The sequence below is a fragment of the Apteryx mantelli genome, chromosome 4 (genome assembly GCF_036417845.1).
Source record: "Apteryx mantelli isolate bAptMan1 chromosome 4, bAptMan1.hap1, whole genome shotgun sequence".
Classification (NCBI taxonomy): domain Eukaryota; kingdom Metazoa; phylum Chordata; class Aves; order Apterygiformes; family Apterygidae; genus Apteryx; species Apteryx mantelli.
Window position 1 is genome coordinate 63518219 of NC_089981.1, and position 26125 is coordinate 63544343.

Sequence of the window (26125 nt, forward strand, 5' to 3'; positions counted from 1 at the left end):
GCTGCCGCGGGGCATCCCCCGGCGGGCGGTGCGCGAGGAGGGACAGGTGACGCGGCGGCCGGTTACCGCGGCAACGGGGCGGGGTCGCCATGGCGGCGGCGGGGGCCGCGGCGGGCGGGCCCTTGTCGCCGCGCCGTAACGGCTTGTCCTCCCCGCCCACGGCGGCGGCCCGGGTGTCCCGGGCGGAGCGGGCCAAGGCCAGCGCGGCGCTATGGGAGGCGCGGCTGGCCGTGAGCGAGGCGTCCCGGGCCGAGTACCGCGAAGCCGCCCGCCTGCTGGCCAGGAGCACCGCGGAGCTGCTGTGGCGGCAGCAGCACCTGGAGCGGGAGAGCGTGGCCGTGATGGGCTTCCTCAGGAAGCAGGACCAGGAGAAGCCGGAGGAGGTGCGTGCGGGGCCGGCGGGCCTCCCCCAGGGCCCTCGCCCCTCTCACAGCGCCGGGCGCGGCGGCGGCCCCCGGCCCTCCCCAGGGCGCCGCGGCGGTGCGAAGCAGCCGCCGTGAACCGGGCGCTGCGGGGGAGGGCCGCGCTGCGCGCCGAGTGCCTCTGAACAAGGTGCTGGAGCCTGTTTGGTCTTTTCGTTTTTATTGGACTCTTTGCAAAGGGCAAGCTGCAACAACGCAGCTATTCAGAGATCTGCAGACATTATTAATTAGTCAAGAAAAGCTTCTTAAGTTCGGGTAAATTTAGGGAAATAAGACTGCACCCAGAATTTCCCAAACATCAAACTGCCTTGATGAGATATAGCTTCCACGTGTACTACCATTTGTAGCAAAACAAGTAATAGCAGGACCTTTCTTCCAGCGTATTTCGGATACCAGGAGTCAAAGACAGATGCACCCAGGGTGGAATAATTTCATTGCAGTCAGTCCTGGGCCTTTCCCAGTGCTAGGTAGCAACTCTGCAGAAAAGGACATGGGATCTAAGTGGGTCAGCGGTGCGCCCTTGTGGCGAAGAAGGCTAACCGTACTCTGGGCTGCAAGAGCAAGGCCAGCAGGTTGAGAGAAGTGATCCTTCTACCCCGAGACTCATTCGGCCACACCTGGAACACTACGGCCATCTTTCCCAGTTCCCAGTATAAGAGAGGTATCAGTAAGCCAAAGCGAATCCAGTGGAGGGTCACCAGAATGGTCAGGGGGCTGGAGCACAGAACATATAAGAAGAGGCTGCAGGGTTTGTTCAGCTTGGAATCTGATTGTTACCTGAAGAGGGTTATAGAGAAGACAGAGCCAAACTCTTCTCAGAGCACAGAGAAAAGATAAGGGGTAACAGTCACAACTTGCAACAAGGGAAATGACGAATGGATAACAGGAAAAGGAATTCACAGTGAGTGATTAAGCACTGGAACAGATTGCTCAGACAGGTGGTGAAATCTCCATTCTCAGAGATTTTTAGAACTTGACTGAGTAATCTTATTTAACTCTGAATTGGGCCCAGTTGTGAGCAGGGGATTGGACTAGATATCCTCCAAATATCCCTTTCAAACAATTTTTTTATGTTATTCAATGATTCATTCCTGAAGCAGAGATAGTCACAACTCTGTAAAATTGTACTCAGTTAACTATATTGTTTTTTTTTTCTTTTCCCTTGTTGGTATCCATAAGGGCTTCTTTGAATAAGAAAGAATAAGTAAGGCTAAATGAAGCCATATCAACTTAAATTTAATGAGATAGGGAGCAGATTTGGGGATTTTTCTGTAAGCAAGATCATTTTCGGTAGTGCATTAACAAGGCTGCTGTGACTGAAATTGAAATTGCCCCAACACAGAATCAGTTTAGGGCTTCTTCACAGAGCCGTACACTGTAGTTTCCATTTTATCTTTCCCAGGTTGCTTTGCTTTAATCCTATTCCTACTTTTCTTAATCTAAGTATCAGACAAAACACTCATTTTTCAGTTAGAAAGAGAAACTGAAATGGAATTAAATGATTTTAACCCAGTCCTGTTTATTGAATAAGAAGGTACAAAGCTCTGGATCCCAGGATGCTGGGGAGGTCAAACAGCAGGAGACAATTTTCTTGCTCACATCCCACAGTTTTCTGTCAGCCCATATCCAGTATCAAAGCTCTAACTTGCATCTTTTTTCAGCTTCCTATTTTTCTCTGTCTGTCTGTCCTCCTCTTTTTCTGTTCACATTACTGAACTGCTTCTCTAACACTGTGCACCACTATCCAAAACAATAAGGAAGAAACCCTTCTATCTGCATGAATTTAATTTTTCAGTAGATTTACAGATCTGTTTTTATCTAATACATATTTTTTTTTGTTTAGGCTTGCATTATTTCCTATGCTTAACCCAAATAAAGGCCAGTTCTTTCACTTGCTGGTTTTAAATGTGGTTTAATCAGCCTAAACACTGCAAATGAGGGAACTTTTCCCTATTTCTGGTGTCTTCTTATAATCAAATTTGAAGAGAAGAAAACAGTTAGGAGACTTTTTTCCTCCCACGTTTACTGTTTCTTGATTTCTGTTTTCATAGATTGAGAAACTGAAGCAGCAGCTGATTGATTTGAAACAGCAAGCGCAAGAAGAGAACAAGAAACTGGTGAATGAACTTTTCTCCTTTTCCTCAGAACGATAGGATCCTCTGATCGGGCTGAACAGTAGTTCTGATTTTAGTAAGAGGAACAAGCTAGGGCAGCTAGCCGTTAAAGGTTTTGATGTAAGCATCTTGTGTGGAAAGAACTTGAAAAAACAATGGTGATGCAGGAGTTATCCTATGACTCTGTAGAGTATTATTTCAGATAATAATAGGAAAGTTTTATAGCATCTGAGATAGTATAGGAGCCAGCTGGGTAACAGTAAGGCCAGAAACACAGGAAAAACATGTTCATTTGTGCTGAAGATAACTAATCTGAATTCTGTTGCAGTTCTCCTTCATTCATTACTCATGAACTAAAAATTCTTGAACTAAGAAAAATATTATTTACTAATCTGACTTCAGTAAGAAGTACAGAATTTTGTTAATCACCACTTTAAGACAGTATCTCCCCCATTGAGTAGTCTCCACAAGGAACTTTCTCCCGTGCCTCAGATTAGGAAGTGCAGAAAAGGCTATAAATGATGATATGGATGTTGCTTTACACTTACTGCTCATTTCTAGTTTTTTTCTTGGAGGGAAGTTTCTGCTGAGTTTGTAGCATTTTTTCTAATGATGAATTCCTGTAGATTTGTGGTTTGTAAAACTTCGTAATTCAGTATAACTTCAGACATTCAGTTCTGTGTTCTGTGCTTTATGTTACAATATTTGATGATTAGTTTCTCTCATTTTGTTTTCTTCTTATTGATAATTTCTGATTTGCAGGCAGACCAATACACCCAACAAGTAAAAGAACTGGAGGAGAAATTTCAGAAAAAAGTCAGAGAAATTGGCCTAATTCAGTTAGAACTGAAATTAATAAAAGAGTTCCGCAGGAAAAAAGCAGTTATGGAGAAAGAGCTGGAAGATGTAAGTTTGTTATAAGTATGGGTTTGGAATATTTATTTAAAAAGCAACCTTTCTGTCTGCATAGCAGCACAGAAGTTGGGAGTGAAGAAGGAAAACAGACATGGCTAATCTACTGGAGTGTTTTCCTTAAGTACAGTCTACTGAGAGTGAGAAGAAGCATTAGATGGATAAAATGAAAGTTTCATAACTGGAACTCACTTTAAGGACAGGACAAATAACAAGTCAAAACTAACTGTGATTGAAACAGAAGGTGATTCTAGGATTTGTTTGGTTAGTATTGCAAATTACTTTCAATTTTACTTTGTGGTGGTTTCCTTCGCTGTCCTTCTTGACAGTGTAGAAATAGATGCATTGCTGTGAAGATGTGATATTGCCTTCAGTACTAAGGACAAAATTTTTTTATCACAGTTAAAAGAGAGAATGGAGACCTCAAACAGGAGACATCAGGAAGTGGTTGTGAGACTGGAGAAGAGGTTCCTTGAAGAAAAGGTAAAGACTGACAGACAGTTAAAGAATCTGTTATTAAAGCAATATGATTTCTCCCACTGATGTGGGAACAAGAGAGAATTCAGGGAGAAAGATAAGGGGGCACACGGGAAAAACAGTATGTGGCAGCCAAAGCACATCACCCTTTTGCAACATGAGTAACGAACTAGCTGGTGAAGGCCAGACAGTTTGTTCCAGCTGCACGGCGGAGGAGGGAGCGATATGGAGATATCATGGTCCGCCCCTGACCACAAAGGGTTGCATCCCAAAAAATAACTGCTGCTCACAGATTAACTGTTGACCTATAGTACCCCCAGCCTCATTATCCCTGCTTACCATATTAAAAATCATGCCCTTTGCTGCATAATGATATGTAAATAAGGGGGGCATACCCCCAACAACCGCGCAAATGGCAATCTGGCCAATGAAGTATGTCTGCCGCACTTCCACATCCCACCTTCAGCAACTATAAAACAGAGGATAGTTCACTAAAGTTTTTGGAAGGGAAGAAAATTGAACCGCCGACCTGTTCACTGGAGATTGCTGACGAGCGAGCCTCCTTCTCCCCTCCCCCAAACAGGGACGCCTCTTTGGTAAGACTTGCGCCTCCGATAAACGTTGGACGTTACCCGGGAAAATATATTATTATTGAAAGCGCTTATTTGTTAGTTTGAGCTCATAGAAAGAAAATTTGTAGCAGCAAGTGCATTTATCAACGGCAATTCCGAACCTGTTGTATCTGTCGCTTTAATAAAACCTTATTCTTTTTACTTTGCGAAACTGTCTCAGGGAAAGTCCTCAAACAGGGGGGCTCTGGCTAGGCAAAGGTAAATTACAAAGATTCTTTTTACTTTGCAAAACTGACCCAGGGAAAGTCCTCAAACAGGGGGGCTCTGGCAGGCAAACGTAAATTATAAAGATAAGGAAGGGCCTTCTGTCCCTCCCTTTCATGCGACACCCACTGACTACTCTGGCTTATGTAGTTTTGGCTGTTCTTTAATGAGGATTTTATAATATGCCATGTCAATACAAGTACAATGAATGAGTTGGAGGCTAGCTGCAGCTTTCAAAGGAAAGAGGTGGGATGTCAGGATCCCAGAGAGGCCGTGTTCACGTCTATCAGGAGCTTCAGTGCCCTCTGGAGGTCATTTGTTTTTTAGCAAGAAGTTGTGTGAGTTGAAAACTGTCCGTATGATTTTGGAATTTCCACTTTGTTGGGTTTTAGCTTCAACACCATGTGATCTCAGGCAGCATTTAAACAGGCTTTTCTCCCTTTCAGAAAAGACTAGAAAAAGATGCTGAGAAGAAAGTAATAATGATGACAGAGACCGCCCATCGTGAGGCTGTTTTGTAAGAAACACTTGCTTTTCCTGTTCTCTACAAAACCATTTAAACACTGTTTTCTAAGGAACAAGTTGGCCACAGTACTGTGTAGGCTTTGAAGGGCAAAATAGATGATGATCTAGGCTGTTTTAGTCTTTTAAATGTAAGTGCTGTCATCATCCTGACATTTCAGCCATGAGACTCAAACAGGTTCCAGTGGAGAAATGGAGGTAATGTTATCACAGTGGCACCACTGTTATCTCATTGTCCCAGTCCAAATGTAGGACTACAGGCAAAGCTAAAAAAAACTTGGTACAGACCAGTAAGAATTTTACTGCTTAACTCTGAAATTAGGACACTGAAATATTGATTTTAATATAAGCAAACATGGAAGGTTGTGATTACAGCTCTGGGGTCTTGTTCTCCTCTGTCCAGGCAGCTGAACAGCACTGGGAGAGAGGTGTTTAAGGAGAATGTTCGTCTTCATGATGCTTTCACTTGCCACCTGAAAGAGGCAACGGAATTGCAAAAAATCAAGCAGAAGTTAGAGGGGGACAAAACTCTTCTGTTACAGGAGAAGGTTTCTGCTCATATTTTAATTGTGTTTTATTCTCCCCCAGGAACGGGTCTTTGAAGCCCAAGGTCTGGATACAGGTGTAAGTTCACTGAGATTTTAAATCTCCCCAGTCAGAGCCCTCCACACTTATTGAATTTAGAGTTATCCAAAGAACTCTTATTTTATCCTAATTATGAGGAAGAAAGAAGGAAAGATTTCCTATGATGGCCCCATAAGAATAGGTCTCTCTGTAGTGTAGACTACACACAGCTGCCTTTATATGGCTTCTCTTGTAAACAAAATCCTGATCCCAGATCGGTATTTGCTCTCCAGGGTGAAGGTGCCAGCATGTTTGCTAGGTTGTCAATGTTGGGGAAAAAAACTTTCCAGATTTGCTGTGAATAAAATAAAGCCCAAATAACTTCTCCTTATCCTTTAGGAAACCAATGAGGGTTTGGTTCGGGAAAAGATCCTACAGATCAGCCAGCAGAAAGCACAGATTGGAGATCTGCAGCATAAAGTGGAAAAGCTAGAGAAGGCCTTATGTCACATGACCAGAGAATTTGAGACAGAGACTCAGAGAATGCAGCATCAGGCACTGATACAAAATGAGGCAGGCATGGTGGAGGTCAAAAAACTGCAGCAACTACTAGAAATGAAGGATCGTGAGATGAACCAAGTGAAGAAACTAGCCCGGAACATCCTAGATGAGAGGACTGAGGTGGAAAGGTTCTTCCTAGGTGCTCTGGAACACGTGAAGCAGGAGATCATAGCCAGCAGGAGGCACTACAAGGAAAAGGCCCAAACTGCCTATTTCAGAAAAATGATGGAAGCATGTGCAGGAAAGGAAGAATTTCCCAAAATCAAAACATTCAAAAGCAACATAAACAGCACAAATAGTGTATACAAAGACCTAGAAGAAGCAGAGAAATGCTACTGGTATTGAAACATCAAAAATTAGGTTCTATCTTCCTAGCAGAAAGGAACTTACCTACACCTGAAAAAAGTTCTGTGTGATAATATTGTCCAGATTAGGAATGCTTGTGGAGGTTGCTGTACTAAAAATAACTTTATGAGGTGTAAAATCCTATCAATTAGTAATGAGTTTGTGAGCACCTATTTTGCACTAGGCTATCACTTTTTGGTTATTATTTCCATGGATGTAATTAAAAATAACAAGCTGGAAAGAGGCCCCTGCCGTGTGCTGTATAATTTGATACAGAATTTCCAGTATGGATGTGTTTCATAATCTGAGATTTCTTTTTAACAGTTATTATTGCATCTCTAGCCTTTTGGTTGTGTAGGTATTGTTCTTCTATTTTAAGAGGAAGGGAATAGCCCACTTGCTCACTCTAGTGACCTAGCAACACTGAAGCCTGAAAAATTAGTTAAGATGCTAGCAGCTCTTTACTTTGCTGCTGATCATTTTAACAGAAGCATCCAGTTGATGGCAAATCCAGTCTTTGTTCAGCTGCTCCTCTGTATTTCAGAAACCCCTACTTTGCACTGTCTTCAAAGCCTGTTTCCCTCAGGCTTCACAACAATGTAAAAATTAAGCCTTTATATGAAATAGATACTGATATATCAAAATCAGGCACACACACTATGGCAACAGTTGAGAGAATTAAGTTTTAAAATGAATAAAACAAAATCTCAGTTTTCTAGATGTAAGCCTCTCAGAATATGTATTAGGATGCAGCCTAATTTAAATTGGGACTACACATGCCCCAGTGGCCAGTTTTACAGTTCTCCAACCTGCTGCTAGTAATCCTGTGCCTACAAACCACAGCAGATCCAAGTGCTTAGATTTCAAGCTGTAAAGTTAAGGTCCAGCATAGCTGCAGTCTGTATACATCCCTAGTGAAAGATCAAAAATATCCCACTCTCAAATAAAATATTTGCTTAGTATGTATTGACCACTGAATAACTTAGTGACATGCAATCAATTGGAATGCTGTGCTCATTTCTGGTTACCTTATCTCAGAAATGATACAGCAGAAACACCATGAATTCAAAGCCCAGAGATGAAAGTGATCATAGAGACTTAAGAAGGCTTCTGCTTGGAGGGAAGAGAAGGGGGGAGACTGGAACTGGGAAAGAAAATTGGGTGTAGAAATTGACCTTTTAACATATGAATAGTGGAGAAGCAAGGGAAGGAAAATATACTTGAAAATAATACATATGTAAATACTTAAAGAAAGCAATAGTATTTATAACCAGTACATGTATAATAGAAATCATTGCTTTTGTTTTACTTAATGGTTTATTTACTTAATGGCCATATATTTAGAAGCTGACAGCACTGTGTGCTCAGATTTATTTTTTATTTATGTGCTATGAATAGCTGAACACAACCCAGGAAATCAATGGAACATCAGAGGTAGAATTGAAAACCTTTTTTACACATATAGAATCCATGAGACATTCCTTTGGACTTTACCTCCTAATGCACTGATCTTTTCTATGTTTTTCAGGGAAAAAATCCAGTTTGAAAAAGTTGATATCAGTGAGTTGACATGGGAACAAAAAGAACGAGTTCTGAGATTACTTTTTGCCAAAATGAATGGCACAAATCTATGGTAATACTCAGTTTCTTCAGTAGGTGAATGCAAAGCTTTCCCTGTTAGAGAAACAAGGCTGATAACTCTAGGTCAGGGGCTTCCAAGAAACTCTGAATTGAACATTAGAGCTTCCGATGTGGCTTGGTGAGAGGTATTTTAACCTTTTTAATAGGTGATATATGCTAATTTTGAACATGCACCAGACTATACTGTAAGATCTTTGGGTGCAGTATCAAATAAAAGCAAGTGGAAGAAAACTTCTGATAGTGCTCAGAAAGATAGAGAATTAGCTTTGATTAGTGTAGTGGTATTAATTTTGTTCAGTCATTAACAAATTCCTCTCCATCTTTACCAAATAAATAAACAATATATATGGTGACAATAGTACTCCCCACATATATTTCTTTTTAATCAGAGCACCATAAAGCAATCTGCCCAGTATTGAAAAAATACAAATTTTCATAACTAGGTTATTGAATGTACACTCATCCTATGGCTCATTGCTGTCAGCATAAGAAGTTTATAAACAGGATTTCAGAGATGTCTAAAATATGGCTTACACTGGAAATTCAAAAGTTAAACAGCATTAAATACATTGTAAGCTGTGAACTGAATATATGACAGCATGCATAAGAGGACCTAAATAAGAAATCTAAAATGCTACACTTTTTCATGTAGTTTGGGAGAGCTAATGCTGAAGGTGTTAAATCACCTCCTCTACGTTAAAGGCATTGGTTTAAATTCATAGTTTACAAAAGTTACACTAATAGAAAATTAACAAATTTTGTTGAATTTTTTACAGCAGGAGTAAGATATGTGTAATTAAATGATTAGTCCATCAGTACATGCAGCTTTTATACTTCCAATTTATGCATGGATTTAACTCCTTTTATCGCTATTTGCCAATGTACAAGAACACATGTAAAGCTATATAGTATGAAAGCCTGAGAAAAGGAACACAAACACTTCGCTTTAATTTGACTTTAAGTTAAAAACAGTTTTTATTTCTTTTTAAATAAAGTTTTTGATAATTTCAATGATTGCCAATATAAAACATATATTTGATGTGTGCATTTCAAGTAATATTATTCTATTAATATTCTAAGAAAAGACGTTAGGAGTTTTCTGCATGTAATTATCATCTGTTTTTTGGGAAGACAACATTCTATTTATTTGCCAATAATCTGTCCACACACATGCTAACTTAGAGCCTTTCTTCCTTTAAAAGAAGTCAGTTTTATTATATCTGTTAAGGGAATAAATCTGTTGACTGGGAATCAGAAAGGAAATGGACTGATGAACTAACATTTCATTCAGTCTCTGGCAGTGACTGTGATAGTCTTCACAGTTGAAGGGAGGATCATTCCCATGTTTGTATAGCTAGAAATAAGCTAAAGAGCAGAAACTGTTGCACAGCAACATTGACCTGTGCATATCCAATTTCTCTTTAAGCGCTCCTCATTCACTTTTACTTGTAATAATTTAGCAGCAAAGAATAGAGTTCCATAGTGAACTGAATTCAGGTTCAAATCAGTGATGATTTTGGATAGGGTACTGTAATAGCTCAAGTGTCCTAGCATTTCTTGCTTGTTGTTAATTTTAGAAAACAAGGAACAGAGTTTGGTGTGGGACTAGAAACCTGACTGAGTGTAGATCACCTGTAGATGAGGATCACTTTACACTTGTTTCTTCCTCACAGGAAATACAGCAAAGATTTGCCATCTCAGCTCCAGCTCCCGCTGATACTAGAGAAGAAAATAGAGCTGGGTAAGATGCTAAATTATATCATACTGTCTAACATCTCCTCAGCTTCTGATTATTTATAAACAGATAGAATTGTCTCTCTCTCATCCCTTTCACTTTAGAAATACTTTGTTTTTTTCTGAAGATATATAGTGGTGTGTCCACACACAAAGAAATGTATGTAAGAAGAGAGAAAGGAATTTTAGTTTTATTTTGAAATTTCTGATCATTCCAGTCTTTCAGCAGCAGGTATTCAGCTCATATAAAAATTCTGATCTCATGTCCTCCTAAAACTTCCTGTCACCGAAGAGCAGCTTTATTAATTTTGTAGGCTTCTCTTGGGAAAGGCCATGATTGTACAAGGAGACACCTTTTCAGCTAGCAGAGGGGTTTTTGATTAAAAGGCAAAAACTATTAAGATGATTTTGCATTCAATATAGAATCACTTTAAGAGAAAGGACCAAAATGAAGCATTTGTATATGTATATAGTTTTCACACTAATTACACTGCTTCGAGGCAAACAGTATCAACTTACTCTGGAGGAACTAGAAGAGAGGGCATCTGGCATGTTATCATGGAGCATTATATGTCAAACATGAGGCAGTCAAGCACACAAAACTTTTAATGTAATACTGAGATACCAGATAGCCAGATAAAGTTCATAAAGAGGAGCCTGGAAAGATTTATACGGAAAGATGACAGACAGCTCCTTCAGTGAGTCCAACAGTCACTTCCAAAAGTGGGATGGAAGTGACTTGTGGCCTTTTTGCAGATAGAGTGAATCATTTAGGCATGTGACTTGGAGATAGTGTCAGGCATAAAGGACTGCTCACAGCCTACAAAGAAAGAGGAGAAAAAGACAAATAGAAGCAAAAGTGACCATAGGGTCCAATTCTCAAAGGTGGTTACATTACTTTAACTTAAATTATTGGGAATTACCCTATTAAATAGTTCTGAGAATCTAGACTGCAGTGTCTTCTAGGCAAGAAACTATTTTAAATAGGAGACAAAGAGTTGGCAGTAAGATTGCATTCTAACACAGGCTAAAGAAATTTATTACGTGTAATATAGAAAATGTATTCTTCAATTTTTCTATAGTGAATGTTGAAATCAGGAGGAGGATAAACAGGTGGGTGGAAAGCAGTAACAGCAGTGAGATGAGGCAGATGCATCTTATCAACGTGTGCAAGTATCTGAAGGGAGGGTGTTGAGAGGATGGGACCAGACTCTTTTCAGTGGTGCCCAGCGACAGGACGCGAGGCAACAGGCACAAACTGAAACACAGGAAGTTCCATCTGAACATGAGGAAAAACTTTTTCACTGTGAGGGTGACAGAGCACTGGAACAGGTTGCCCAGAGAGGTTGTGGAGTCTCCTTCTCTGGAGATATTCAAAACCCGCCTGGACGCGATCCTGTACAATGTGCTCTAGGTGACCCTGCTTGAGCAGGGGGGTTGGACTAGATGATCTCCAGAGGTCCCTTCCAACCTCAGCGATTCTGTGATTCTGTGATTCTGTGATCATGATCAGTCAGCAACTGCAGCTTGATCTAAGAGGCATTTTATTAACTAAAAAAAACACATGTAAGTTTTATATTTCTAATGCAGTTATTTAAAATCATCTGTTTAAAAACTGTCTTTCAAAATGCAGATAATCAGAAAAGATATTTGCGCACACGTGAAAGGATTGTACAAGTATTTAAAGCATTGGTCTGGAAATAGTGCAGGGATATTCCTGCAGTACTTCAGGCATCAGATAAGCTTTGATAATAAAGACTGTTTTTGTTACAGGAAAAGTTGACTTTTAGAACTTCTAAAGGACAGAGTTAGCAGGTTTTAACAGGGCAACAGAAAAGACAGAACAGCTATACTCATTAGGAAGAAAATGAAGGTGATTTGAAAGTGAAACTGTAGACATTATTAAAGATTATTATTTAGCATTCCTTTCCCAGGTGTATGAATGAATGCCAATGTGTTAATGATGATATACTGAGAATATTTTACCTTTGCAGCACAGAAAATATTCCTCCTAGCCTAACATTCATTACACAGCAGGCTGAATTATCAGAGTCACCATCTTCTGCACTAATCCTTCCACATATTCGGATGTTCATACCAAAGACTGAGTAAGGCTGTACATTTTGAATGAACAAGACCAACAGCCACCGCAATTATTCTCTCATTGGCACTTTTCATTTGTGAAGTCATCTTGTGAGCGATGCTGCAATTCTAAATCCTGAGTCTGCTACATTGCTGCTTTGACTACTCATTTGAAATTAGCCTGAAATATGACTTAAGTATTTTCTTCCTTCTTAAACAAAGATTTTATTCTTTCCCAAGGCAGGAGCTAGGATGACCCTGTATACAATCTAGAATTTGGATTACTGGTTAGAACTCTCTATAATATAATTTGATGAAGATATCTTTTCACTTTGTAATAAAGTCATTTATATACAGCATAAGAGTTTTCGTAATCAAGTATGTGTATATAAAAACAGAAATAAAGCATTCCTTGGAATGCTGTATGAGAAGATTGGTACAGCGGTCCTTGAAACACTGTAAAGGAGGCTGGATACATGTGTTACAGGGGTCATGCACCAGCCTCTGCAAAGAGGGTAATAAAGTGAACGTGACACCTATATAATGTTTTACCAAGGAACAGTCATTTGTTGCAGAAATGTATTAGCAAGTTTTTAATTCATAATCAAATTGCAAAGGTGAGAATTTCCCTCTAGGGTAAAACAAAGAAAAAATGAGATACAAACATTAGTGGATCCACAGCAGTTGCACTAATATACAACTGTCAGTAACAAAAAGCATCTTTATCAGAAGGCAGGATACAAAGTGTTCACATTCAGGTTGTTTAATTAGAAAGAGTCATGATTAGAATCATTAGAATAATATTATTTTCCATGTGTGCTTGAATGAGCTTCCTGCAGGTCCCTCATTGCTGCATCACCTTCCAGGTGAAGCAGGAATAAAAATATAGGCTCTCCAGCTCCAAATGCACATATTCTTAAGGGCAGGGTCTACCAAGACTTAACCTTCTCTACTAATGGGACCTGCAGTCCCTAGAGGATGTTACTGTGTATTTGAGCAAATGTAACAGAGAGTCAAACAACCAACACAAGCACTACAGCTATAGTCAGGAAAAATTAACCAAGAGAACAGGCCTGGCTGCTTTCTGATTAAAAAAAAAATTATTCTTCCTTCCTACTGACCCTTCTATGTCAGAATTTTCCTTCCACCCAGACTTACATGACCCTGTGACATGAAGATACATACACACAGTTGTGTTTCTGCTTCCACAGTGTCATTACATTACAGGACATGTGGGCACATTTCTGTTAGCACAGTAAACAGGCACCCAACAACTCATTTCAGGTATAATGGAATTGACAGCAAACAAGAATACCAATGATGTGCACAACAGAAACTGAAGTTTCCAGGCTGTTAGAGGCAGAGTGAAGGTTACTGTACCGGCCAGGAATCTCTTTCATCCTCAGACAAGCAACCAAGTATTCTTTCTTGAAAAAACCTTAAAAAGCCAGTTCCCAAGTGTTTTGGAAACTGCTAAGCAGATGAAAGTGATATTTTCTGAACTTCAACAGTAGAAACTCCCATACTTGGTATCTTCATTGTATGTAGAAGTCACTTCTATGAGACACTTCTATGAGATATCCAAAGTGTCCCAGAGATTACACTCAAAATGAGTGTTCATTGTTTGACTAACTCAAAATGTAAGATAAAGAGCTAAAGAAAACTGCCACAAAATGTAGCCAGTAGCGAGTCACTAAGGCTAAAGATATTGAAGTGGAAAACAGAGTGATGTTCAAGTTGAGAGGGTCTGGAAAGAAAGGTAAATCTCACTGTCTGCACTTTCAGTTGGATAAGATTGTTTCCTCTGCAAAAGGCTACCGGAAGAAATTTGAGTTCAGCTAGCTGAAAACTACTGACAGCAACAGAAAACCCAGACTGTGTGTTATATGAGTCTGCCCGATTTAACCAGAAACAGAGGCCCTTGAGAAAATGGAGCTTTCTATTCATTCCCAAGGAAATGGTGATAGTCAGGACAAAGCTGGGAAAGTGTTTGCAGCACAGAAGAAGGGCACCAGGGACAACATCTGTAAAGGCTTATTTAGTTCCCCATAGTTGGCATAACCACAGCAGGCTTGGTAACAGTGGCATCTTCCTCTTTCCATTGAGAAATAATAGTTTTCAGCTGTGTGTAGAACTGCACTCCCTGGAGAAAAGAAGAGGCACAAGAATCAGATGTTTGGCCTTATGAATTTTTCAGGTCTACACCAGAGGTGTTTCAAGCAATTTCTGCTACATTTACATAGGATTGAGTTTCCTTTTTGGGAGCCACTCTATCATCCTCCCCCCTTTACCAGTTCCCCAGATTCTGGTCCTGTGAGAAAGCTTGCTACCCAGTTCTCAATCCCTTCTTAAGTCTCCACTTTAGTAAAGAGATTTGATGACTGTCTCCCCATCACCATTTCTAACATGATTTATTGCAATTCAATCTAATAGAGTATTCTGAATTAGTTACCTGTTTGCCATAGAAATTGGTGTCTCCTCTGAAAGAAGCACGAGAGCCGGTGAAAGAGAACATGGGCAGAGGTACTGGGATTGGAACATTTACACCCACCTAAACCAAAGGAAAGTTGCCATGTTAATCACAAGAGAAAGAAGTAGCAGACTGCAGAACAATCTCTGCAACCTACTGCATTTTGTTGCCTTAAATCTGAGGCTGTGTACTGTTGGCTGAATAGTTAGTGATTAGTCACAATAGCTGGATGGCTACCCACTGTAAATGGTGAGCTCTAATGGCAATAATTCTACCTTTAACATACCTGCCCCACATCTACTAAGTGGGAATATTTCCGAGCTGTGGCTCCATTGGTGGTGAAGATTGCAGTTCCATTTCCATAGGGATTATTGTTCACCATCTCAATTGCATCATCCAGATTGTCTGCTTCCATAACCACTAAGACAGGCCCAAAGATTTCTTCCTTGTAGCAAGTCATGTTTGGCTGCCAATACAAATAGCAGATAAATCAGCTTGTATCAACAGCATATAACAAACACACAAGCACACATACCACTCATGCTCAGAATACTCTTAGGATCACCCATCATCCTGCCTTGCCACAGGCCATCCTTCAGTCCTCCTTGCCCTTCCACCATCTCCCACACCCTGCCATCTATCTGTAGTCCACTAAAGAGGGTATCACTTTTAATCTCCAATTTGCTTCTGCTTTTACTGCCTGCCTGCTTTCAGTGATAGGTCTACTCTTTGATCAAGGCAGATTAAGGTCAGGATTAATTCAGCATAGTTTACTTCAGTTCTTTTTGACAAAGTGGCCACAAGCTGCCATTCTTTCAGTCTTGGCAGTTAACTATTTGCATCAGCTCCATTCTCATTTTTCTACCAGTCTCTTCCCCATTTCCCAGCATTTACTGCACCCATCCTGTACTCTGACTACAGTGTACTTCATTCATTTCCCCAATCAGATTTCAGAACATTCCCAGGTGTTTAAAAGACAGTTATAAAGTACAAAAAAGAACTTTGACAAGTTGCAAATTTTATGTGGCTATTATTAACCATGCCATTGTATAACAAACTAAGAATCACAACATTTCAGTGGAATTGTTACTTTTGAATGGGAAACCTCACAACATTTATGATACAGCAAAAGAAATGAAAACATTTTAAGATGTTTAATGAGAACGAGGCAAGAAAATTCTAAGATAGATTAAAAGCTTGAATTATATAATAGCATTAAGTACATAAAATCCTAAGAATATAAGGTACAACAGCAGAACTATCAAGACTGGTCTTCTGTCATGGAATCACTCACCAAAAGGCCTACAATGAATTGACTACTTCAACATTGAAGAAATGATACCAGCTAATTGCATAAAAATAAAAAAAATGAATTTAGATATGAAAAACCACTTGAGATGTGGTTGCACATTATGCATTATGCTGACTCAGTAAAGTTGTGAATATATTCAACAATAAAGAGATTTTGTAGTTTATCCTCTATCATTCTTGCAAAGGCTTCCACAAAATACAACTTTTGGTTCATTAAGTCCTTAAGTTGCAAATTGCAGGAGGGTACAATGGAGGAAGTATGTTTGACTGTTCCTCATACTCTTTAAGCATCTGCACTGGCCATTATTACAGACAGGACACCATACTTGATGGATAGTTGTTTTGACCCAGTACTAACTGTTCATGTTTTTTTAATTGGTTGCATTCCATTAAAGTTAAGATTATTAACCTTATTCAGTGTCTGTTGCACCCCCTGGAGTTTCTTTAATTGCCTCCACAACAGCATTACAATCAGCGTTTCACTGCAGCTATGCAAGGGAAAGCTGAGCCCTTTATAGGCTTTTTACCTCATGATTATTGATTATTGACTGGTTTGGCTAACTCATGTTTCCACTGACCCTATGATATATGGCATCGAACACTGCTGTTTGTTATCTTACCTTGACATTGGTGAGGATCGTTGGCCCAACAAAATTGCCATTTTCATAGCCCTTCACTTTGATATTACGTCCATCCAGAAGTAGGCTGGCACCTTCTTTTACTCCTTTCTCGATCAGATGGCAAACCCGTTCCTTAGCTTGGGGACTGATCAGGGGCCCTAGATCTGCACCAGGCTGGTCTCCTGTGAAAAGGCAGAGACAAAGTTTTTAACCCTGACAGCTTCCTCTTCATAGGGAGCAAGGAGGTAACCACATTGCCAGTGAAGTGATGAAAATCCTGATGTTTTTGAGACACACAACCAAGATCTGTGCCATTAACGAACAGAAGTAATAGCCTGCAACTCTCAAAACAAGCAGATAAGAGAAGCCGTAAGTGTAAGTTCAAAGAGTTGAGTAATACCATGCTGAAGATCAACTTTGTGGCTCTTCAAAGTTTTGCAAAAGCCTTGCTAAACAAGAGTGGGCAGAAGTAACATCTTCCCTTTTATATTCATAAAATAGCTACTAAGAACAAGTTTAGCTTGCAGCCAAAGGAAGTGAGCTAGTTTAGACTTTAATTTGATTGTTAAATAGTGTCAAGAAGAGATCAAATAGACTATGAATTTCCTGAAATACAAATAAATGGTTTCTGACACTCCAGCCATTGGCATTTTAAATTACACAAGTCCATTAGACAAAGCAGGTCTTTTCTATGTTGTATAAAAAAGAGTTCTTCAAGATCTCCGCATTCTGGAGCTTCTACGCTGGTCCGAGAAACACCATCTTTGCACGTTCTAGGAATTTTTGACCCCAAGATATCTAGACTACACTTGTCCCAATGAGGACATGAGGCAGCTGAATCCTACCTCCCTTGGAATTAGCATTTAGAGTTTTTGATATCTTTTCTCATCTTACATGCCACTACATTCCATTATTTTCCTTATTCCTTCCTTTAAGGGAATTCTTGTCATTTCAAGCTTTGCTAGAATTAGAACAAACTGAATTCTCAATTATTTCCAACCATGCTGGTTGCAGGAGTGACAAAATACCATGTGTTGATTTGCTCCAATATGCAAATGGTTTGTAGTAAAAGAACTAACTACGTCAGCCAGGTGTCATTTCAGACCAAGGAAGTGATCCAGGATTTGGAGATTAAAATGCACCAGGCTAGAAACTGACCTTCTTGAATTGTGCCCATAGCATATGAATGAAGCAAGCAAAACTGAGATAGAAGTTTCTTTTTCCTATTTCTTTTTCTTTTCCTATGTATGTATATTTATAATGTTTGTCTAAAGAGGAAGAATAATTTTAGATCACCAGGAAGCTAAAATCCAAAATCAGATCTTTCTTAAAAGAAATTTTTTCCCCTTTGCAGGACTTTATTAAAAATAAATGAAAGACAGGAAAATTTTTCCTAGAATTAACAACAGTTTAATTTTTCTAAGTATTTTATTGTTCTCATTTTTCCTTTTTATTGCATGCTTACTACAAATTGGAAGGATCTCTAAGTGAAGTTGCTATAAAAATGGTAGGTTTGATTTATGTACAGTAGATAACCCACATACTCCTAACTACAAGTCCAGGGCTCTATGGTCCAATCCAGACAATACACTAGCTCCTACTTCTACAGATCAAAGCTATGTAGCCAACAGCTCCAAGAGACGCACTGCCATATGTCAGACACACAGACCTAGAAAGCCAGAGTCATACACAAGCCAGGCACCTGACAAGAAACTATCAAAGTTTGTACCTGCGTTTACGCGTAGATTTTTGGCTCTCTCCACAAGCTCTGGCAGCCATTTCTGTGATTCTCCCACTAAGATTGCTGTAGACAGGGCCATGCAGCGTTGGCCAGCTGCTCCAAAAGCAGCTCCAACCAGCTGGTTCAAGGTGTTCTCTTTATTGGCATCAGGCATCACCACACCATGGTTCTTGGCTCCCTGAAATACAACACATACACAGTTTCCCATTATTAACTACCCTGACCACTTCTTCTCTAGCTCTGTGATAATATCTCCATACAGTAGCTATGACTCTGCTACCAACAGCCTGGCAAGAAGGGAAGCCTCATCACTAAACTATCAGTAGCAAAGTCAGCTTCTGCTGCTGAGAGGAATGGTCTGTTTTAACATGCACATGAAAGAGGCAGTCTCTCTGCAGAAGCACGCTCCATTCAGAGCTATTACCATGTTGGCCTGGACCCTCTTGCCATTCCGGGATCCTCTCTCATAGATGTACTCGCCAGCCTGATTAGATCCCACAAAGCTGATTGCTCTGATATCCGGATGGTCACAGATGAAATTCACAGCTTCAAATAGGAAATAACACATTATGCACAAATGCTTCCCTTTGTTCCCATCCCCACACTACAAAATCTGTACTTCTTTTTATCCTTGTCTAAACTTTTGCCTCTGTGTTTCCCACATTTAAGGTCCCCTACTGCCTGCCCATGCTTTTCCCCACTCTGATTTCTCAGCATCTCTGCCACTCTACTCATATACCTGGCTCTCCACCATCTCTTCACCCTCTGGGCCCTCAGTATCCAAAATCCAGGCACTTTGACCCATCTCTTTGGCAATGAAATCTATGCCCACTTCTGCAAGTAACTAAATAATCTAGACTATCCCCTCTGAATCCCAGCCAGTATCTCCCTCTTCAGCCCTGCCTACTGGCATCCACAGGATTTATGCTTTCAAACCCATTTCCCCTCTCTCCACCTCAGCTCTGTAATAGCCAGTAATCTAGCAGAAGAAAACAATCAAAGTAGGTGCCCAGAGTTAAGTGTCTGAGGTCATATTCCAAGGCTCATGGTGATGTTTTCCAAGGTGCCCAAGTGATGCTGAAGGAAAGTTACTGTCAACTTCTGTATTCTTGTGTTCTGAAGCCACTCGATCACTTTGAAAAATACCACACTAGGTGCTACAATACTGGTATCCACTGCATATTCAGTGAGGCACATGGGTACCTAATTGTTGTTTAGGCTTCCTTAGAAAACCAAGATGATTTATCTACTTATTTCAGTGGGAATTTAGCTAAATAGAATTCAAGCACTTACATGCTGTGGTAACTCTGACCCCCAACCTCCCAAATTCTGGCCACATTATCTCCTGAAAGATTTGATGCAAATTGTATCGAATCTCTCAGTCACCTTCCTTCCCCTCCAACAACAGGCTCGAGTGCCTTTCCAGACCTATCTTACAGCAGTACTAACAGACTGTCCAACTTTAGTACCTTCACTGAATACCCATACACCACAACGCCTACACACTCCAGCCATCTCTCAAGAAGGGCTATTGTTACCTTCGTGCTGTCCATGGATGATATTCAGGGTCCCATCAGGGGCACCAGCATCTTGAAATAGCTTGGCAAGGAACATGAGTGCTCCTGGAACACGCTCAGATGGTTTCATCAAGAAGGTGTTTCCACAAACCATAGCCATGGGGAACATCCAAAGAGGAATCATGGCTGGGAAATTGAATGGTGCAATTCCAGCACACACTCCCAGAGGCAGACGGTAGGTGTGAGTATCCATGTCTTTAGTGATGGAGGGCATGGTCTCTCCCAGAATGAGAGATGTCACACTGCAGGCATGTTCAACCACCTCTGCAGCAGAAAGGGCAACATGCCACTGGGTGATCTGTTAACATTCAGGCCCCAAACTCCCTTCTCACCACTGCCTTCACCCAAATCTTTCTTCCAGACTCTTTCTCCCACAACTTAAAGTCATTGTGCTCCAGAAGATCCCTTTGCTCTGCCAAGCATTGTGAGCTGGTTGTGAATGGTTTCTCTCCTGAGTGTGTTATACGTTTGTGTGATAGGAGCACAGACACAACAGCCCCAGTAAAAGTGGTATAGATGTAGTATTGCCATACCATCTCGGACTCAGTTTCAGATATCTGAGCACAAGTGAGAAGTTCTTATTGCTTTAGAGCCAGTTGTAGTTATTGATAGGAAAAAAAAAGGGATTAACAACTTGGAAGTAGTTTAAAAAAAAAATTGATCTAATGGAGCTTTTCAAGTTAGAGCTCCAATTGCTTTTCCTTCATAAGGAAACTAGGAAGGGAGCTACATGCATGGACTCCTAGAGCAGCTGTTGCTCAGGAGACTTCCTCCCTTCCTATGGGTTCTGAAACCCTTTTTTAACAGGAGGGGCTAGCAGCTTACGGAGGCCTCGGAACACGTCTCCCTCAGCATCAGCCAGGGTCTTCCCTTGCTCAAAGGTGATGAGTTTTGAAATTTCTTTCTGAAAATGAAAACCACAAAGTTCATGAATGTTAGAAAAGTGCCTGCCCATGGGGTACAATGGAGGCATAGGACATGTTGTTTAACAGAGAGTTGAACGTCACAGTGAACGGACTGAATAGAGCCCAGAAAAGATGACACCGGTTGATTTGCTCCTTGTACACAAGAAGCTAATAAGCCACACAGGTGACACTGTAAAAGGAAAACTGTGGGGCTGGCTTATATTCCACAGCTATCATGTGTCACACCAAAAACACACAGAAAAAGCAATCCAGGGTATCAAAAGACATAGTAACATACTTCTCCACCTTGTCTTTTTCAACTGGCACATTCTCTATCAAGGTTCAAAGTTCCTCCCACGGTCTTTTGATAAAGGAACTAATGCAGAAGAATACTCCCCAAAAAGATGTCTCTCTGATCTCATTTGCCTGGAGACTGCTTTTCTACACCTCTCAACTACAGTGCCTCAGTCAGCTCCTCAATCATGGCAATGCTGCCCCACCAAGAGCTCAGAAACCATAACAGTTTGAATCAACTTCCTAGAATCAACTGCCATGCACTCAGCAACAGCCATCGCACTCAGCTATAGGTGCCTCACCAGATTGTCTTTGATGAGTTGTTGGTAACGCAGGAAGATTTGCTGGCGACTCAGAACAGATGTTTCTGACCAGGTCCAAAAAGCCTTTTTGCATGAAGCCACAGCTGCCTCCATCTCACTGGCTGTGGCCTTTGGTACACGACCAACCACTTCATTTGTGGCCTGAAGGAAAAAACAAACTGCATCAAAACTCGACTTTCTCCAACTATCGCTCTCAACCATTCAACTGTCCTTTCACACCACACACCTGATATCCTTATTCTAAAAGGAGCTGTAGTTCCAAAGGGAGAGCACAAAAGAGACTCCTCTTGGTGCACATGAAAGGCATAGGCTACAAATGGAGTTCTGTGTATTCAGTAGTTCTGAAACTCTGCACTCTACACATCTCAAATTAGGCACCCAGAAAGCTGAAAATTTAGAGGTGATTTCCAAATGCTTGAGTTGAAGTGACTTGTCTGATATAACACATCTTTCAGCTTCTAGAGCGGATAAGGCAAAGGTTTCTGCGGACTTTGTCCTTTTCCCTCTCCATTGTCTTGGCTCATCCGCTGTCCCTCCTGTGCATTAAATGAGGCAAGGGTCCTTTGAAAAAAGTAGCACGTGATTGTGCAATTTGAATTCATGTTACAGTTCACCTAGATCACTAGGCAGAAGTAAGATTCTATGATCAACTTTAGCTCTACAATATTTTAACTTTTAAATCCTGTCTTTACCAGTTTAACTCCTTCCAGTGCACTCTTAAAAATTAAGTCTGCTTTGACATGACAAAAACATCAGGTACATCACTAAGAGAGAAACTATGAAGGACAAGAGGAAAAAAATGAAACAAGAACACTGGCTGCTCCACAGAGACCAAATGAGCTTCATGAAAATTGCTTGCTGCTCTGATTACTTCCACAAAGCATATCAAAATAAGGCTTTATAGAGAGAAGTTTTAGAAACTGCTGTCCAAATGCTTACTGCAAGGGTCACACCCTTGAACACAGTCTCATTTCCATTTGTCTTTGGTGGAGGACTGAGATGACTGCAAGTGCTACTAATCTAAGTTTTGCATTGCATAGCATCAAGCAGCTAAATTCACTGTGAACGTTTTGGCTCACAGATGGAAGCTCTCTCAAAGGAGAGAAGAGGAGCTTCAGCTGTCATGATTTTCCCCTTGGTCTGAGAGTGAAATCAATCTCTCTCAGGACTTTTACATTCAGCTGACATCAAATCACATGAGGTTGTGGATATACAGAGTGAAGGAAAACCTTCCGAAATTTGCAATACTGTTCTCAGAGCCTTTCCATGAGCAAAAAAAAAAAAAAAGTAAGCAGTGTTTAAGCTTCCTCTTTGGATATTTGGATAAAACCTCCTTGAGGTTTGAGAGAAAGGAGGTCATCACTTTCCTAAGACCAACGTTTCATATGAAGATGCAACTGAGAAGCAATTACACAGTGCTAAATCTGTCTTAATCTCCAAGTCTAAGCCTTTCTCAAGAAATAATATGTACTTTCCCCTTTCACCAAATGATTCAACAGAGGCACAGACCCTTGCTGCACAGTGACTGCTGATACATACGCAGAGGCCATTTCACTTACTGGGTTGTGGATATCGATCCATTCAGTAGTTTTGGACTCAACAAACTTCCCATCAATGAACAGTTTGGTTGTTGGCTGTGGAAGACAAAACATTGGACAGTGAGTGGTCTTTGTCTCAAGGTGCTTAAATACTAACATGCCATATTACAGGCAGGCCTTCACTGTTCACTGCTATGCTGCCCGTTAGAGGGTCTAGTCCCAATACTTTACAGCTATGCCCAGCTAACTGTTCAGGCTGAAATTTTTTATGCTGCCCACCCTCCCCCGCCACCACACTTTTAACCAAATTGGCCATAATTCTTTCTAAAAACAATTCAAGAAAAAATACATTGTTATGCTGATATTCAGAAGTATTTCAATCTACTTGACCACCCAAAGTTTACTCAATTAGAAGACTGAAAAACTGTAATTTGTAAACACTCAGAAAAAATGGTGAATAATTCCACCTTGTGAGAATTCCATGTACCCTGTGCAGACTGTATTACACACTTCATTCCCACCAAGCCCCTAACTAAGTTCACCTCCCTGTTCACAGCTGCAGGCATAAAGCTGGATGATCATTTGGCCTTGGAACTAAGAGCAAGGAACCTACATCTGCCGAGTTCACAGTGATTGTCCTGGCAGGCAGCATGGGGGACAGAACTCTGCAATTCAGGTGCAGAGGAGAGAAAAGCAAAGTTTGGAATAAGGGTTCAGCTAAATTCAGGGCAGGAGGAAAAGCAGGGATAGAAGCTGTAATTAGCACTGGATAGGCAACAAGACTGTAGCAAGCAGGAAACCAGACTGGGACTGCATAAATGAAGAGACTGGAAACTAACAGTACAGAGCTGATACTGGGAGATAAGGAGAGAACCAGGAGAAAGTGGGAACCAGTTAATCATGGAGAGAACAGCAAGGAAGGTTAAAGAGCTGCAGGGAGACAAGGCCTAGAAAACAGTGGTGTGGGGAGAATGGATAAGATAAGGGGAAATGGACCTGCAGTATGAAGAGTACAAATGGGACATATCTGATAAAAAAACTAGAATATAAAAAAAATACCAGGGAGCTGTGTGAAGGAAAGAAATTAGGTCATGGAATTATGAGAGAGAGATGAGGTTTAGGATGCAATCCAAGGCATAATGAAGGGACAGAGATGAGTGGAAGAATCAGGAAAAGAAATGGGGTTGGCTAGACAAGCAATGAGAGTGAAAATTAGATGGGAGTAGGAAAAAAAGTGAAAAAAGTGGAAAACAATGAGAGTTGGGACAAGTTGAGAAACTAGGACTAAAATGAGATGTGTAAAGTAAGACTGGTAATGGATAAGCAAAACCTATTGATTTGGGAGGTAACACAGGAGGGTGTCCAAAATTAAACATTGCAGGCGATTGTGTAGCTGATATTACACCTGGGGAAGAGAGGCAACATAGTCAGTGCCTATGAAATCATATTCCTCTCTAGAACCTGAAACTGAGTGCAAGAACCCTTCCAGTTCCTTTGCTGTCAGCAAAGGTCTCCCAGCACTGCTCTAAATAAAGAATGACAAACTCCTAGTGCTATCAGTTACTCCATTAGCCCAAGTAGCACATACCTGCAGTGGACGTACAGGCTCCAAAGCTATACTGCCCATGCGGGCTCCAGTACAATGGAACTTATGTTTTTTCAAATTGCTTAAAAAAGATATCTAGGGAATTCTACATGCAAAGAAAAATTACACTACACAATTTAGGAAATGCTGGAATTAAGATTGACTGCACTTGTTGCATAAGATTTCCCCCTCTTTTTCTGTAGAGAATGAGCCTGTTCTGGGAACAAGGACTGTAGAAAAGTGGACTATTTGGACAATCAGGATTTATCAGTTCAGAACTTGGAAAGTGTAGTCATGGATACCAGAAGAAAAAAGATACTATAATAGCTAAAGCAGTTAAATACTGCCCTAAGAAAATCAGATTCTGTCTCTGCCATAGATAGACTATGGAAGCCAGTCATACAGCTTAAAGTAACCTTTTTTCACACATGATCATTAATCACATAGTTTGTATTTTTTGCTGCTCTTACTGAAGAAATATTAGACATGGTAAAGGAAGTCTAAAAATCAGAAAAAATGGCTACTTAATAAACTGTGTGCTATTTAACAAACATGGAGAAAACAAAACATCTAGTAGTGGTCAACTGAACTAGCATATTGCCCTCAGGTACATGCGCAGGAGTCTCTAGAAAAAGTAACCGCATTAGTGGCTACAGCACAGCTCAGGGAGGGAGCGATCAATCAAAGCTGGTACTTCTTAACGCCGGAGTCAAACAAATCTGACGTTCAGCTAGTGTTTTTCTTTCCTTCCCTCCTATTGACCAACGGGGCCCTCCGTGCCCTGCTCCCGCGAGTCCCCAGTGTTTGTTCCGGACGCGCCAGGCAGCAGCCCCGGGGAGGCCAACCGACAGGAACGGCCTCGAAAGAGCGGACTGGAAGAAAGTCTCTGGTGGCGCCGGGGGAAAGGCCGGAGAGGCGCCCCGGGGCTGAGGCCGCGGCGGGCTCCCCCGCAGCCCCTCGGCCCGCGGGGGCGGACTCACCACCGAGGAGGACGAGGAGGCTGCGGCTGAGGCGATCCAAGGGGCACCAGCTTTCCGCGGCAGCTGGACGGGAGGGAAACGCACACAGCCCGGTTACGGCGGGGCTCCCGACCGCAGGCCGTCGCCCCGGCCCGGCCCCTCCGGCCCAGCGGCGCCGCCACCGCGCTGCCCGCCCTTTCCGGGCCGCACCCGCTGCTCCCCCCCCCACCCTCGGGGCGGCCCCTCGCCAGGCGGGACGGGCCGCGCCGCCCTCCGCCGCCCGAGCCGCAGCGCGCCGCTGCGGGGCGGGGGGGGAAACGGCCACCGCCGCCGCCTCACCCTGAGCGCCGCGCGCCGCCGCCCGCCCCAGGCGCCGCGCGCCGCCGCCGCCGCCGCCGCCGCCGCCATCCCGGCCCCAAGTGCTGCGCCGCGCTCCCCGACGGCGCCCCGAGCCCCCACCCGCCGCGGCCCGAGCCCCCGCCCCCGCGCGCTCATTGGCCGCTCGCGCGCCAGCCTCGCCCACCCCGCGCCCCCTCCGGCACCGCCCTCGCGGCCCTCGGCCAATCGCCGACGGAGAGCCTCTCACCGCGCC

General features: G+C 41.8%; 2 protein-coding genes across 2 annotated transcripts; one reads left to right on the forward strand and one right to left on the reverse strand.

Moving 5' to 3' along the window:
• The first annotated feature begins 74 nt into the window (after positions 1 to 74).
• On the forward strand, positions 75 to 12236 carry BBOF1 (basal body orientation factor 1). Its single transcript, XM_067296779.1, has 10 exons — positions 75 to 383; positions 2474 to 2539; positions 3299 to 3442; positions 3851 to 3931; positions 5208 to 5278; positions 5687 to 5831; positions 6247 to 6746; positions 8282 to 8386; positions 10068 to 10135; positions 12123 to 12236. Exons 1-10 carry the CDS (start codon positions 90 to 92, stop codon positions 12146 to 12148), a joined length of 1500 nt encoding a protein of 499 aa, XP_067152880.1. The 5' UTR covers positions 75 to 89; the 3' UTR covers positions 12149 to 12236.
• A 552-nt stretch (positions 12237 to 12788) lies between these two features.
• ALDH6A1 (aldehyde dehydrogenase 6 family member A1) lies at positions 12789 to 25929 on the reverse strand. The gene is made up of 12 exons (XM_067296780.1): positions 25873 to 25929; positions 25555 to 25617; positions 23011 to 23085; positions 21431 to 21592; positions 20755 to 20833; positions 19891 to 20193; positions 18777 to 18898; positions 18341 to 18530; positions 16612 to 16793; positions 14967 to 15146; positions 14663 to 14761; positions 12789 to 14353 (listed from the first exon to the last, which is right to left on the reverse strand). Exons 4-12 carry the CDS (start codon positions 21542 to 21544, stop codon positions 14249 to 14251), a joined length of 1374 nt encoding a protein of 457 aa, XP_067152881.1. The 5' UTR covers positions 21545 to 21592; positions 23011 to 23085; positions 25555 to 25617; positions 25873 to 25929; the 3' UTR covers positions 12789 to 14248.
• Positions 25930 to 26125: the final 196 nt, after the last annotated feature.

Coding starts and splice junctions, on each gene's coding strand:
- BBOF1 (XM_067296779.1), top strand. CDS start 90: ATGGCGGCGGCGGGGGCCGCGGCGGGCGGGCCCTTGTCGCCGCGCCGT. Junction 3,443..3,850: donor TGGAGAAAGAGCTGGAAGAT/GTAAGTTTGTTA, acceptor TTTTTATCACAG/TTAAAAGAGAGAATGGAGAC. Junction 5,832..6,246: donor CTCTTCTGTTACAGGAGAAG/GTTTCTGCTCAT, acceptor CTTATCCTTTAG/GAAACCAATGAGGGTTTGGT.
- ALDH6A1 (XM_067296780.1), bottom strand. CDS start 21,544: ATGGAGGCAGCTGTGGCTTCATGCAAAAAGGCTTTTTGGACCTGGTCA. Junction 20,194..20,754: donor AGACGTGTTCCGAGGCCTCC/GTAAGCTGCTAG, acceptor TTTCTGCTGCAG/AGGTGGTTGAACATGCCTGC. Junction 14,354..14,662: donor CCAATTTCTATGGCAAACAG/GTAACTAATTCA, acceptor TCTTTTCTCCAG/GGAGTGCAGTTCTACACACA.